Source organism: Sarcophilus harrisii, chromosome X, assembly GCF_902635505.1.
Source record: "Sarcophilus harrisii chromosome X, mSarHar1.11, whole genome shotgun sequence".
Taxonomy (NCBI): domain Eukaryota; kingdom Metazoa; phylum Chordata; class Mammalia; order Dasyuromorphia; family Dasyuridae; genus Sarcophilus; species Sarcophilus harrisii.
The window spans coordinates 55439142-55455552 of record NC_045432.1 but is presented as its reverse complement, the minus strand read 5'-3'; the positions used below and the strand labels follow the sequence as shown (position 1 = coordinate 55455552).

Below are 16411 nucleotides of genomic sequence, written 5' to 3'. Positions count from 1 at the left end.
GAGGACTTACTCTATTCAGGAAGGGGCTGAAACTTACTAACTTTACACAGAAGCAGGACCAAATTTGCTTTTATATGCTGAGGACAGGAAGCCTAAGGCAGAGGGTTTGGTGCCTTACAAGGGTTATGAAAAAAAGCTGCTATATATATGCACATACATGTTTTCACTCAATAGAATATAAGCTCCTTGAGGATAGGGACTCTTTTTTCCTGTCTTCTTTCCTTCCTTCCTTCCCTCCTCTCCTTTCCTTCCCTTTCTTCTTTTCTTCTTTTCCTTCCCTCATTCCCTCCCTTTCCTTCTTCTCTCCTTCCTTTCATCTCTTCCTTCTTTCCTTCTCTCTTTCCTTCCCTCCCTTCCTTCCTTCCCTCTCTTTCCTCCTTCCCTTCCTTCCCTCTTCTTTCCTTCTTTCCCTCCTTCCTTTTTTTCCTCCTTCCTTCCTTCCTTCCTTCTCTCTTTCCTTTTTTTGTCCTTGTATCCCTAGATTGTTAGTACAGTGCTTGAAATATAATAGGAGTTTAAGACATATCCCCACATATACAAACAGATTCCACAGGATGTGACTGCTAATGCTAAGTGAAGAACATTTTTTGAGGAGACAGTGATGAAGTTAGGCAGAAGATTGATAATCCAGAACTTTGCCTGCATCTTAAAAATACTAATAATATACAGCATTGTGATCTTTCAAAAGAGCTTTACAAATGAGATATCATTTGATCTTCATGATTATTGGCCCCAATTTATTGAAGAGGAAGCATAGAACTAGAAAGCTGAAGTGATCTGCCTAAATTCACACTCTGAACAAATGTCTGAGATAGAACTTCAGTTTGATCCTCCTAACTCCAAATCCAGTAAGGAGCATTTCTTTTGACCACGTCAAGAATATGAAATAATATAGTCTTTCTTATTAGTTTTCCTAACCTTTGCTGCTACCCCTGTGACAAGGGGTTTGACAACTGTGCTCAGAGTCTCTTTCTGCACTGGCTTGGGCCTGGGCCCAGGAGCCCAAGCTTTAGATCCCAATGCAGTGCTGTAAGTGAAACAGCCTGGGATTTGGAATATGTATCCCAGGTCTATAAAATGAGGGATTAGATAGTGTATGTAAGAGTGTGTGTGTGTGTGTGTGTGTGTGTGTGTGTGTGTGTGTGTATGTGTTTCTGTCTCTATGTGTGTGTGTTTGTGTGTTTTGTACTTACACTCAGGTTATCTGGAGTCCAAAGAAAGACAGTTCTCTATCTCCTGTACCATATTGCCTCTCCAATAGAACAGTGGTTTAAAGGAGATGAGTTTTTTTTTTTTTTTTTTTTTTTTTTGTAAAAGGAAGTGAGCAAAAAAAAAAAAAAAGGAAGTGAGCAACCTGAGATCATTGAAAGAATTTTGAAATTTCCCAAATGTGATCCATCAATTCTTCTTTATCCTCCTATTTAAATCTAGTTCCAAATCTAGTCCAACTAGGCCCATCTGCACTGTCTCCTTCACAATATGAGGAGTATTTTCTGGAGCTTAATGCAATGGAAGACAATGGAGTGAAAAAAGCTGGATTGGAATCTTGGATCTGCCACTTGATTACTAAGTGAATGAATAAAAAATATCTACACGTTTACTATGTGCTAAGCACTGGGGACCCCCTGTAGAAAAGCAAGACATTCTGTGCTTTCAAGGGGCTAAGAGAGAGCGCATACATGAGAGGATTCTCCTATAAACATGTGGAAAGGCTCTGGAGTGAATAAGGTGTCACAATAATATAGATGGTAATGCATCTTCTTTCTATTGATAAAATCATTCTGAGTGGACTCCATGATTTAAAATCATTGGATAGGACCAAGGACTTTGATGAGAAGTTTTTTTTTTCTTTCTTATAAATGTCCTTTTTTCCTCTGATATTTAACCATTTCCTTTTAGAAAAAGAGGGTTGTCCATAAACCTATTATGCAGAAAGCTTGTAACATATTTAAAAAAGGATATAATAAATCCAGCATGTTAATTTCAAAGCTGTTCTTTTTGTTTGTGTTTCCTTGAAAACCTCTTCCTGAGAACTTTCTTTTCCACGTTATAAGTAGTTTTGTTATTGGTGATAGGGCAATGGAGATTCAGTCTCCACAGAGTTTGCTTCCCTGGATGACACCTGCAGAGAGCCAGTGGCCTAGGAGACAATGCTATTCCTGGAGCTTTTGGGCAAAGGATCCTGGGTTACCTCCACCTGAATCTTAGTGATAGAGGTAAAGGCAGTGGCACAGAGTGTCAGAAGTCACTTCGCCTCTTTAGGCCTCAGTTTCTTTAAAATGAGAAGACTGGAGTTAATACCCTCTAATGTCCCTTCTGAGCACTCAGTCTTATGATCTATAGCCTTGAAAATCCTCGCCATAATTCCCAACATATATTTTTGTACCGTCCTTTGGTTTACCTATAATTTTGATTCTTTGGAGAAGTGCAGCCTTTTAGTAAGACTGTTTTTTTTTAAAAATCCCTATCCCTTGCTTATTTTGACCATTCCCACATCTGCCTTTGTTCATGCTTGTTCCTGGCATCAGGAATGCCTTCCTTTCTGCCCTTTAAATCAGAACCTCAAAAGACCTATCCAACATACTCCTACCCTTCAAGGTCATAATATAGAGTGTGTGAAGGGGAACAATCGGAAATACTGCTAGATTACAGAGAACCTTGAAGCTCAGGTAAAAGAGTATGAACATTACTTGGTAAGCAATGGAGAGCCACTGAAAATTTTGGAGCATAACACGGGCATGCCCAGTTATATGACAGGAAGAATGATTATTGGCAGCCAAAGTACACACTGCATTTCTGACTCTGCATGTCATGGTCCTTTAGACTTGAATTTGAACTTATCATTTTTATCCAAGATGGATGGAGTAGAAAATGAAAGAGAAGAAGCCAGAAGAGGCAAAAGAGGACCAGGCTTAGTGAGGCATATGGTTCGAAATCTTGGCTCTGTCAAGAAAATGTGACTTACCCCAAAAGATTCTGTCTCTCAGGATCCCAGCTGTACGAATAAGTTGGAAGAGACAATCTCCAAAGGTGCTTCTGTTTCTGAATCTGTGGCCCAGAGTTGTCTAGATCCATATAAAATTGGACCTGGTGGGTCTTGAGACACCATGATAGTCTCCTCTTAAAGGAAGTTGCACTTTATAGAATATCTGCAAGTAAACCATTGTTATAAGATTAGACATGATGAGGCCACTATGACAGCCCTTAAGGAAGACTGTAAGCTTATAGAGCAAGGCTTCTTAAACCTTTCTACTCAGGACCCCTGGTACAGGTATACAAATCAAACATTGTTAAGTCATGATTTCACAATTCCCACATTCAATTATGCAGTCCATATGAGGTCAGGAATAGATTAGATTTACAAGATACAAAAGTCAATGACTATAGTCATCTAATGTTTGACAAACCCAAACACCCCAGCTTCTGGGATAAGAACTCACTATGTAACAAAAAGTGCTGGGGAAATTAGAAAATAGTGTGGCAGAAAATAGGCATTGACCCACACCCAACACCATATACCAAGATAAGGATGAAATGGGTTCATGATCTAGACATAAGAAACAATACTATAAGCAAATTAGGAGAACAAAGAATAGTCTACCTCTCAAATCTGTGGAGAAGGAAAGAATTTATGGCCAAAGAAGAACTATAGAACATTATATAATGCAAAATGGATGATTTTGATCATATTAAATTAAAAAGGTTTTGTACAAACAAAACCAATGCAGACAAGATTAGAAGGGAAGCAGAAAACTGGGGGAAAATGTTTACATTCAAGGATTCTGATAAAGGCCTCATTTCTAAAATATATAGAAAATTGACTCAAAGTTATAAGAAATCAAGCCATTCTCCAATTGATAAATGGCTAAAGGATATGAACAATTTCCAGACAAAGAAATTAAAACCATTTCTAGTCATCCGAGAAAATGTTCTAAATCACTATTGATCAGAGAAATGCAAATTGAGACTTTTGGTACCACTACACACCTCTCAGATTGGCTACAATGACAGGAAAAAATAATGATGAATGTTGGAGGGGATATGGGAAAACTGGGACACTAAGACATTGTTGGTGAGTTGTGAACTGATCCAACCATTCTGGAGAGTAATTTGGAACTATGCTCAAAGGGCTATCAAATTGTGCTACCCTTTGATCCAGCAGTGTCTCTACTGGGCCTGTGTCCCAAAGGGATCATAAAGGAGAGAAAGGAACCCATGTATGCAAAAATGTTTGTAACGGCCCTTTTTGTAAAAGCAAGGAACTGGAAATTGAGTGGCTGCCCATCAATTGGGAAATGGCTGAATAAGTTATGGTATGTGAATGTTATGGAATATCACTGCTCTGTAAGAAATGAGGAGTGGGCTGATTTCAGTAAAGCCTATAAAGATTTACATGAACTGCTGCTGAGTGAAGTGAGCAGAACCAAGAGAACATTTTACTCAGCAACAACAAGATTATGTGATTATCAAGTCTGAAGGATGTGGCTCTTTTCAACAAAGAGGTGATTCAGGTCCATTTCAATAGACTTGTGATAGAGAGAGACATCTGCATCCAGAGAGAAGACTATGGGGACTCAATGTGGATCACAATATGGTATTTTCATTTCTTGGGTTGTTGTTTGCTTGCTTTTTGTTTTTTCTCATTTTTGCCCTTTTTGATCTGATTTTTCTTGTATAACATGACAAATGGAGAAATATGTATAGAAAAATTAAACATATTTAACCTATTTTGGATTACTTGTTGTCTAGAAGGAGTAGAGGGAAAGGAGAGAGAAAAATTTGGAACATAAAGTTTGGCAAGGGTGAATGTGGAGAACTATTTTTGTAAATGTTTTGAAAATAAAAAGCTTTATTTTAAAAGAAAAATGGCAAAATACTAAAAGTATTTGTCAAAGTCTAATACACCTGTGTCTCCAAAACAATATTTTGTCTACCACCAGCTTTTTTTTTCTCCCTGATGTGCAAACCCCCCAAATTTTGCAGTGGTCTCTGATGTGCAACTCAGTCAGCTTGCAATGGGCACTCAAAGTCAGAAGTCCTCTCTTCAAAGGGACCTTAGTCCTTACTGCTGAATGGATCCAATTCTCTGTATTCCCCAATGCAGTGCTGCCTCTATATGAGTTATACTCTATTTTCAAGTCTATGTCTGACTTGTAGGTGTAGTCCCCTTTTCCTTTCCCCTTCCCATCTTCCCCATTGCTTGCAATAAAGCTTTGCATTGAACTGATTCCTATTGTTTTACATGTTGTGCACCGCACCTGAACTCATTAAGGGTTTTTGTTTTTTTTCCCCTGACTTAGCTGACTGAATCAGAGGCCTTTCCTTGAACATAAACTGAGTGGGTACCCGGCAAGTACTTAAACTAGTGACAAAATCTACTTTAGAGTAGTATAACGTTGTGAACCCAGCTATAGAAAGCAAGGATCAATAAAGGAACCCTACATCCTCCTTTATGGAGCAGGGACTCCTTTATGCCAGAGGACTGTTACAACACACACACATATATTCATGTACACATATATGCATGTATGTGTATGTATTTGCAAATATACATATGGCATACATTAAATATACTGTTATCTATATGTAGAATTCTGGTTGGTTTTCTGGAGGTCTTGGGACCAAGCCTTCATTTCTGCACAAGAATCACCACAAGAATAGCCAGGTGTTAAAGTCCAAATCCTTTATTGTCTCCTTGCCTGGGGCCTAGCTAGCTTTCTTGAGGCCCTTCAGACCGCCCTTGGTCTCAGTGGGGGGAACAAGAGGACAGGCCAGCCATCACGAGACTGATGAAGATGGAATGAATCTTTCTGTCCTTGGCTCTGAGAGCTTGAGCTCCTGCCTCCAGTCCTCTTGTCTTCTCCGACTCTGTCCCTGAGTCTGAATCAGTTTCTCCCAAAGTACAGGAAGGAGAGCCGCCAGGAGCCTGATCAAAGATGGAATGTCTCTGGCTGAGTTTGTCCCAGCTTTATATGTTCTGTTTTAATTACATTATCGTAGGTGTGAATCTTGTGGAACTATATTAAGTACTAAGTACATGTACTGAACTAGAGAACTATTAATCACCGTGCTAAACTAGATAACCATTGTCTTATCAATTCCACTTAGCACTTTGTAAGAATCCTTGTTTCAAGTACAGAGTTCTGGCCCATAACATCTATACAATATACACATTTTATTATATACATATAATACACATTATATACATAATACATATATAAGTATAACACATATTAATATTATAAGTATATGCATATTATATATAATATATGCACATATACACATATACATATGTGTGCATATATACATGTCTATATTATATATACTACATTATTAAATAACATTATATATGCATATGTACTGTATCATATTATATATAAAATACACACATGTATAATTTATACATGTATATTATATGCGTGTGTGCATGTATGTGATCTATATCTTGCCACTGGACCCAGATGGCTCTGGAGGAGAAAGTGAGGCAGGTGACCTTGTACAGCCCTCCCTCACTTCAGTCCAATTTACTTACATGTCATGGCATCAGCTCCCTGATGTTATTATGGTCCTTTTCAAGAACAAAGGACAAACAACAACTACCACCTCTGGAGTTTTATATATATAATACATATATTAAATGTATATGTATTATGTATATATGTATACATATACTGTATTGTATATAAATACACACACACATATATCTATATGTTATTTATAAAATACAAATGCATATAAGATATGTCTATAATATACATGTATGTACACATAAATATGGACATATCTATGTATTATACCTTATATGTATTAGATAATTCATTATATATATTATATATAATATACATATATGTATGTATGTATATATATATATATATATATATATATATATCATGTATATGTATTATGTATGTATATGTATATATCTCCAATCTGTTTACCTATACCTGGACTGGGCAAATAATACATTGTAAATTTTCTCTGAATTTCCTTATCAGCACTTGATCTGCTGTATTTTCTAGATCGGTTCAGAACAGTATGAACAGTATGAAAACTGAAGCTCACCAAATGGCGTCTGATCATTCTTCCATCTCAGTTCCACCTCCATGCTTGGACTTTAAAAGTGACCTCTCTGTCCTTCAATTTTCCTTAAGCATTTTTTCAGGATTTTCCTCTTGACCCCTAAGCTCATTCTCTCTGGGGATATACTTAACTCTAAACATCTTACCCTACTCCCTACTCCTATTAGACTATAAGGTATTTAATAAAGGTCAAGGACTCTATCACTGTTCATCTTTATAGCTTCAGCACAGTTGTTTAAGCACATAGTGGGCACTTAATAAATGTTGAATTAACTTGAATTTTAATGATATGAATCAGATAATAGAAGTATCAACCCTACCCCCACCCTCACCCATATCTGTACTATGTACAATATTACAAATCAAGAAGCAAAATGCTTTTCTCTCCTATAACGCTCTTCCTCTTGCTATATGTTTGTCTGTCTCAATCCTACTTGGGCCCAGCTTAAATCATATCCACTTCCTCCCGAAAGCCCCAGATGCCGATGATTTTTCCTTCTTTGAATTCCATTAGTATTTGTGGTCTGTACCACATAGACAGTATCAAATTATATTGATTCTTTTTTTTTTCAACCTGGATTTAGCAAACAACCTCCTGTGGTCCTAGAGCTGAACATCATAGACTTGGGATGGAAAATGCCATCTGCATCCAGAAAGAGAAATATGGAAACTAAATGTGGTTTAAAGCATACTATTTTCACTTTTTTATTTCTTTTATTTGCTTTTTCTTTCCTGTGGTTTTTTTTCCCATTTAGTCTGATTTTTCTTGCATAATATGACTAATGTGGAAATATGTTTAAAAGGCTTGTACATATTTAACCTATATCAGATTGTTTTCTATCTTGTGGAGGAGGGAGGGAAAGGAGAGGAGAAAAATTTGGAACACATGTAATCTTACAAAAATGAATGTTGAAAACTACCTTTATGTATATTTGGAAAAATAAAATGCTATTGAGAAAAAAACAAATGTCAAAATTTTTTGTTTACATGTAATTGAGAAAAAAATTTAAATTAAATTTTAAAAATTAGACTCCAAGCTTCATGAGGGTAGTGAATGGCTTAAACCTTTCTATGGCCCCTCCAGGGTCTCACATAGGGCTAGGATCACAGTAGGTGGTGATCTCATAAGCTCTCAAGGATTCAATTTCTGTGTAGCTAGTTCTCAGATCTATTTATCCAACCCAGTTCAACACCTCCAACTCTACCTTTTAGACATCTTGAACTAAAAATGTCCCTTACACATCTTAAAGTCAATATGTCCAAAACTGAACTCATCTTTTCCCTCCAACCATCATACCTTATTTCCCTTTTCCACTTTTTCTTACTCTCCTCTTACTGTTATAGGTATCATATAATCCTTCCAGTCACCCAGCCATACAACCTAGAAGTCATCCTTCCATGACTCTCTCTCAACATCCCTTGCCCCATATCCAATCTGTTGCCAAGACCTGGAAATTTTGCTTTAGTAATACATCTCTCTTAGATGCCTCCTTCTCTCCTCTAAAACTGCCATCACACCGGTGCAGGCCCTCATCATTTCATGACTGGAGTATCACAATAACTTGCTAGTTGGTCTCTCTGCCACAAATTTTTCCTCACAACAGTCCATGCTCCATTCAGCTGTCAAAGTAATCTTCCTAATGGGCAGATCTGACTATATAATTCCACTACTGAATAAACTCCATTTTGGGCTCCCAATTGCCTCCAAGATCAAATATAAAATTCTCTGGGATTCAAAGCCTTTCATAACTTGGCCTACCTCCACACTTTCAAACTTCTCCTATCTTAGTCTCTCAACTCTTATTTTCTGTGACCCAATGCCTCTGGCCTCTTGGTTGTTCTTTGCACACAAGATTCTCATCTCCCAGTTCCATAAATTTGCACTTGCTGGAATTTTTTTCTCCTCTTTTCCACCTCTGAATTCCCTGGCTTCTGTCAAATTCCATCTAAAATCACACCTTCACAAGACTCCTTTTCCTACCCCATTTACCAATATTACCTTCCCTCTGTGGATTATTTCCAGTTTATCCTGCATATGTCTTGTTTGTACATAATTATATGTTTTCTTCCCCATAACACTTGAGCTCCTTAAGAGTAGGAAGTGGTCTGTATCCCAAGGAAATCATAAAGGAGGGAAAAGGACCTACATGTGCAAAAAAGGTTTGTAACAGCTCTTTTTTGTGAGGGCAAAGAATTAGAAATCAGTAGGTGTCCATCAATAATAATAATATTATTATTGATAATAATAAGTTATGGTATATGAAAGTAATGGAATATTATTGTTCTATAAAAAATGATGAACAATTAACTATATGGACATGTATACATATATTGTATTTAACTTATACTTTCACATATTTAACATGTATTGGTCATCCTGCCATGTGGGGGAAGGGGTAGGGGGAAGGAGGGGAAAAATTGGAACAAAAGGTTTTGCAATTGTCAATGCTGAAAAATTACCCATGCAGATAACTTGTAAAAAAAAAAAAGCTATAATAAAAAAAATGATGAACAAGCTGATTTTAGAAACTCCAGGAAATATTTACATGAACTGATGCTAAGCAAAACAAACAGAACCAAGAATACATTGTACACAGTAACAGCAAGATTGTGTGATGCTCAACTACAAAAGACTTGGTTCTTCTCAGCAGTTCAGTGATCCAAGGTAATCCCAATAAACTTTGGATAGAGAACGCCATCTGCATTCAGAGAGAGAAACTGAATGTAAATCAACGCATGCTATATTTGCTTTTTTCCTTCTGTTTTTTTTTTTTCCTCCCGTAGTTTTTCCCTTTCGTTCTGATTTTTCTCTCCCAACATGATTCATGAAGAAATGTGTACAAAAATGAATGTACATATATAACCAGAAAAAAAATAAAAAAGAGTAGAGACTGTTGTTTGTTTTTTTGCCTTTGTATCCCTAGCATTTAGTACAATGTATGGCCCACAGTGTAGTAGGTGCTTAATAAATGTTTACTAATTGACTGATTTCTAATTATACATCTGCCCCTAACTTGGCAGTTAAAAATCATTTTTCAGTTAAAATTCTGATGCCACTTATCAGTCATGACCAAAATCTATAGTTTACTTTCTGCTTAATCTCCCACTAGTTTGTTATGGGGACCATTATTTATCTTGCAGACAAGAGTTTTTGCAAGGTACTCTTTTCCCCTCTATTTTTGTAAAGCAGTTTATGTAGCACTTAAGTTATTTGCTTTGATATAATTCACTTTTAAAACCATGTGGCTATAAGAATAAGAACCATTCTTCAATAAACAGTCAAAGGATATGAACAGGCATATATCTAAACAGATGCTCCTAATCACTAATAATGAGACAAATGGAATCTAAAACTACTAAGGCTTCATAGCATACCTATCAGATTGAAGAAGATAACAAGAGATGGAATGGTAAATGGTGATGGGGCTTTGGGAAGAAAAGCACACTAATGCACTGTAAGTAGAGCTGGTCCAACTGTTCTGGAAATCCATTTGAAATTCTATTTTGAGTCTGTAAACAATATATACCCTTTAATCCAGGATACCATTACTAGGCACATACTTCAAGGCTGTCAGAGAGGGAAAGGTCACATATACATATATGTTTATAGCTGTGTTTTTATGGAAGGAGACCTGAAAATAAAATGAGTTTTCTCTGACTGGGCAATAGCCAAACCAACTGTGGTGTATGAACGCAAAGGAATATTATTGCACTATAGTGCAATAATATTCTTATATTTCTTATAAGAAAGGACAATGATAAAGAATTAAGGAACATAGGAACTGGGTAAAATAATCTGATAATTCAATAATTCACAAATTAAGGACAATTTACACAGTTCTTATCATAAGGGAGAGGGAAACAAGAGTGAAAGATGAGGGAAGTCTGATCACCACAGGGAGCAAGTGTGACCCCAGGAGTCCACTGAAGCATACCTCCCTCATCTCTACTTCAAGGCCACAGGTATATGATAAGACTGACGTCCAAGACCAAGAGACCAATTTGTTTTGCTTAACTGTATAAAATTGGTATTTTATTTGGTATTATTTGGTATAAAAGAGGCTCTATGGGAAGGAGTCATCGGAAAGTGACAGCAAAAATTAAAACAATACAAGATATATTTTTAAAAAGTTGTATCCACTGATTTCAGAAAGGCCTAGAGAGACTTACACGAACTGATGCTGAGTGAAATGAGCAGGACCAGGAGATCATTCTATACTTCAACAACAATACTATATGATGATCAATTCTGATGGATGTGGCCCTCTTCAACAATGAGATGAACCAAATCAGTTCCAATAGAGCAGTAATGAACTGAACCAGCTACATACACCCAGGGAAAGAGCTCTGGGAGATGACTATGAACCACTACGTAGAATTCCCAATCCCTCTATTTTTGGCCGCCTGCATTTTTGATTTCCTTCACAGGCTAATTGTACACTATTTCAAAGTCTGACTCCTTTTCTACAGCAAAATAACTGTTTGGACATGTATCCATATATTGTATTTAACTTCTACTTTAACATATTTAATGTATATCGGTCAACCTGCCATGTGGGGGAAGGGGTGGGGGGGAAGGAAGGAAAAAGTTGGAACAAAAGGATTTGCAACTGTCAATGCTGAAAAATTAGCTATTCATATATCTTGTAAATAATACTATAATAAATAATAATAATATAATATAATATATATAATATAAAAATAATAATAAAATAAAAGCTATAATAAAAAAAAGGAAAAAAAAGTTGTATCCACCACTGTTGGTGGAACTGTGAACGTATCCAACCATTCTGCAGGGGAATCTGGAACTATGATCAAAAAGTTATCAAACAATACATACCCTCTGACCCAGCAGGGTTTCTACTGGGCTTTTATCCCAAAGAGATCTTAAAGGAGAGAAAGGGACTCACATGTGCAAAAACGTTTGTGGCAGCCCTCTTTGTAGTGATAAGAAACTGGAAACTGAGTGGATGCCCATCAGTTGAGGAATGGCTGATCAAATCCGCAGGGGTCCTCAAACTACAGCCTGTGGGCCAAATGAGGCAGTTGAGGACGTTTATCCCCCCTCACCCAGGTCTATGAAGTTTCTTTATTTAAAGGCCCACAAAACAAAGTTTTTGTTTTTACTATAGTCTGGCTCTCCAACAGTAGGAGGGATAGTGAACTGGCCCCCTAATATTTAAAAAGTTTAAGGACCCCTGATTACAGTATATGAACATAATGGGATACTGTTGTTCTATAAGAAACCATCAGCCGGAGGATTTCAGAAAGGCCTGGAGAGACTTCCATGAACTGATGCTGAGTGAAATGAGCAGAAACAGGACATCATTGTACTCAACAATAAGAAGATTATATGATGATCAATTCTGATGGAAGTGGCTCTCTTCAACAATGAGGTGATTCAGTCCAGTTCTAATTGTTCAGTGATGAAGAGAGCCATCTACACCCAGAGAGAGAACTGTGGGAACTGAGTGTGAACCTCAACATAGCATTCTCACTCTTTCTGTTATTGTTTGCTTACATTTTATTTTGCTTTTATCTCTCTCTCTCTCTCTTTTTTTAATGGTTTGATTTTATTTTTCTTGTATGGCATGATAATTGTATAAATATGTAAGCATATATTGGATTTAATATATATTTATACCATGTTTAACATATATTGGACATTGGCCATCTAGGGGATGGCGTGGGGGAAGGCGGGAAAATTGGAACAAAAGTTTTGCCAGGGCTAATGTTCAAGAATTGTCCATACATATGTTTTGAAAATTAAAAAGCTTTAAAAAAAAAAAGTTGTATCCACATTGTTGGGGTTTTTTTCCTTTTAGTGTTCATTTGTGATTTGCTTCATCTCCCACTTTCCCAAATATTGCTTTGCTAAGTGTCTAGCTTTCGGTAATTATGGTGGGAAACCAACTTCCCTTCTATTTCCAGCAGTTGCCTAAACTCTAGGAGTCTGACACCCATATATATCTAAACAGAATAAAAATTTCCAGCCTGTGAAGCCCCACCAGCCTGCCCCCTCCCAGCAGGGGGTCCCTTTCAGCCCTGGCCACCACCACCAACAACCTCAGAACCTTACGGCTACTCTCTGCCCCAGCCCTCCTGCGTCACAAAGCGCTCTGGCCTATCAGCTTGCAGTTGCCGGCTCAATGGCCTCTTCCGGTTGGCTGGCTGCCTGGCCCCGCCCCGTCTCCTTGGCGATCCTTAAGTAACAGAACCCAGGCGAAGGCTCATTCCCTTGCTTGCCTCTCAGGGAGCCGGTCACCCGTGGGCCCTCTCTCCCGTGCACATGCTCCCAGCTCGCTGGACTTAAGGCCCGCGTCGCCTTGGCGGTTTCCAGCGCCTTCCACCGGCCCGCCCGTGCCACCCATCAGTCCAGTGGTTTGAACTCTAGTCTGGGTGCCCCAAATAGAGCCAGTACTTGAAAGATGCATCAAAAGAACCTTCCCAACACCGAGCCAGAGATGACTAACAGCCCCAGTACATCCTACGATGACCAGAATGACACCAACAGCTCCGAATCCACCAGTAACGGACACACCACAAACGGCTCCGGGTTCGCCATCAACTGGCCTATCCAAGATATGGAACCCACCATCAGCGGGAACTCAAGCAACGGCGTAGAGCACACAAGCGACGATTTTGAGCCCATCGACAACGGGCCTGCTGGTAATGGTCTGGGCACCTTTCCTTCCACTGCAGGGGCCCATGTACAGGCCCAAACCCAGACCCTACCCCTGCAGCTGCCCCTGTCCCAGGAGGTACTGGCCTCTTCCCCTATTCTAGCTGCTAATCTAACTCATGCCTCTACCCAGACTCCATCTCCAGTCCACACCCTGGCTAGTAATCTGACCTTTGCTTCTACCCAAGCACCATCTCCAGCCCACAACCTTGCTATTAACGTGACTCATGCCTCCACCCAAGCTCCTTCTCCAGTCCATACCCTGGCTACTAATCTGACATTTTCCTCTACCGAGGCTCGGGCCTCTGCCTTGTCTATTAATCTGGCCCACACTGAGGCTCTGGCCCTTGGCCTAGCAGTTACTCTGAACCATGCCTCTACCCAAGCTCCAACACCTGTCACCACCCTGGCTACTAAGTTGGCCCATGCCTCTACCCAGGCTACAACTCCAGCCCACAACCTGGTTACTAAGATGATCCACGCCTCTACCCAGGCCACACCTCCAGTCCATACTTTGACTAATCTGGCCCATGCTCGGGCTATTCTGACCCATGCCCCTAGCCAGGCTCCAGTTCCTATTCCCACCCTGGCTGTCACTCTGGCTCATGCCCGGGCTCGGGGCCCTACCCTGGCTGCTAATCTGACCCTTGGCCCTCGGGTCCCCACTCCTGCCCATGCACTAGCCCTAACACCTACTCTGGCCTTGGTTCCAACCCCTACCCTGAACCCTGCTTCCGTCCGAGCCCTGACCCCCCTCCCAATTTCCGTTCCAGTTCCCACTGCCCTTCCAGCCGTTCCCATCCGGGCTTCAACTTCTGTCCCGGCTCCCACTCCCGTGCCAGTGCATGCCCCTTTTTTGGCTTTTGTACCTACTTATACACCGATTGTTACTCCAGTCCCAGCTCCTACTCCTATCCCCACTCCAACACCCATTCCAACTCCTGCTCGGGTCCCTGCCCCACCCTTTGCCATCACCGAGGCACCAGTGCTTGCCCAGACCCGTGTGCCAGCCACTGGCAGGTTTCCTGTTCCGGCTCCTACCTTTGCCTGGCCTCCTCTTCCTCTGTCTACCGTCACTCAAGCGCGCCTGGATGCCCGGGTCAGACCTCCTCCTGTGGCCTCAGTCACCTCGCGAGCAGCAGCTGCAACTGTTCCTCGGCCCCAGCCTGCACCATCCACCGCTGCTCCTCCTGCAGTGGCAGGTCCATCTTCATCCTCAAGGGCTATGGAAGGAACATCATCTGATTCAAAGACCAATCTGATTATCAACTATCTGCCCCAGAGCATGACTGAAGAGGAGTTGCGCAGCCTCTTTGCCCGTGTGGGTAAGATCCAATCTTGCAAATTAGTGCGGGACAGGGTGACAGGCCAAAGCCTTGGCTATGGTTTTATTGACTATGTGCATCCCAGGGATGCAGAGAGGGCGGTGTGCTTGCTGAATGGACTTCAGTGCCCTCCAAAAACCATTAAGGTGTCCTATGCTCGGCCTAACTCCTCCTCCATCAGAGATGCCAATCTTTATATCAATGGCCTGCCTAAGAACATGACACAGAAGGAGCTAGAACACCTCTTCTCTCCTTACGGGCACATCATAACATCAAGAATCCTGACAGACAAGGCTAGTGGAACCTCCCGGGGTGTGGGCTTTATTCGCTTTAACATGAAATCAGAGGCTGAAGAAGCCATCAAGGCTCTGAATGGCCAGAAGCCCTGTGGTATTCTGGAGCCCCTTGTTGTCAGGTTTGCTCATAATCAGACCCAGGTGACACCACAAAACCCGTTGTGCCAGCTTCCCCACAGCTCCCACGGACCGCTGCCGCCTCAGCCCCGGAGGTCTGGCCTTAACAACACGCCCATCCCGACCCGTGCAGCCCAGAATTTAACACCATCAACCACGGAGAACACGAGAGACCTAGTCGGAGTGACCTTCCCGGGGCAGACGGTCACCGGTTGGTGTATTTTCATCTACAACCTCGCACCCGATTCCGATGAAAACATCTTGTGGCAATTATTTGGACCCTTTGGAGCAGTCAGTAATGTAAAGATCATCCGGGATTTCAACACCAACAAGTGCAAACGCTTTGGCTTTGTCACTATGACTAGCTACAATGAAGCAGCATTGGCCATCGCTAGCTTAAATGGGTATTGCCTTGGGGGTCGGGTTTTGCAGGTTTCATTTAAGACCAACAAAGTTCATAAGGCTTGATTTGCACACCCTTGCCTAGTAAACAACAAAGCCAAAAGGAGGGCATTAACATCGAAGCCACAGGAAGAACAAACTTTGTACCATGTCACCAGTGGACTTGTAAATCAACTTTACTCTAAGGTTGGTTTGCAAAACTTCAGAAGCTTGGCCGTCCTGAGGTGGATCAGGATAAGGGTTTTACAATGATTAGAAAAAATGTAAAAAAAAACATACTTGTAGAGTTTTCTTTAATAGTTAACTGTTACTTGTATAATACCTAGATAACATTGTAGAAAAAGTTTTGCCTTGTCTAGCGAAATGGGACCATCATCTTGGTAAGTGGGTTTTTACGGTGACTCTTCATGTATTTAAAGGAGGAGGGGAGAGGAAACTTATCAAAAAAAAAAGAAAAGAAAAGAAAATTTCTTTTTTTTTTCCCTTTCCAAACAGTAATCCATTTGGATT

The 16411-nt window shown here is 40.1% G+C and overlaps 1 protein-coding gene across 1 annotated transcript; it reads left to right on the top strand.

Moving 5' to 3' along the window:
- The first annotated feature begins 13331 nt into the window (after positions 1–13331).
- LOC100934042 (mucin-5AC-like) lies at positions 13332–16153 on the top strand. The gene has a single exon (XM_003775042.2). The coding sequence runs from the start codon at positions 13508–13510 to the stop codon at positions 15965–15967; it is 2460 nt and encodes an 819-aa protein (XP_003775090.1). The 5' UTR covers positions 13332–13507; the 3' UTR covers positions 15968–16153.
- The last annotated feature ends 258 nt before the right edge of the window (positions 16154–16411 follow it).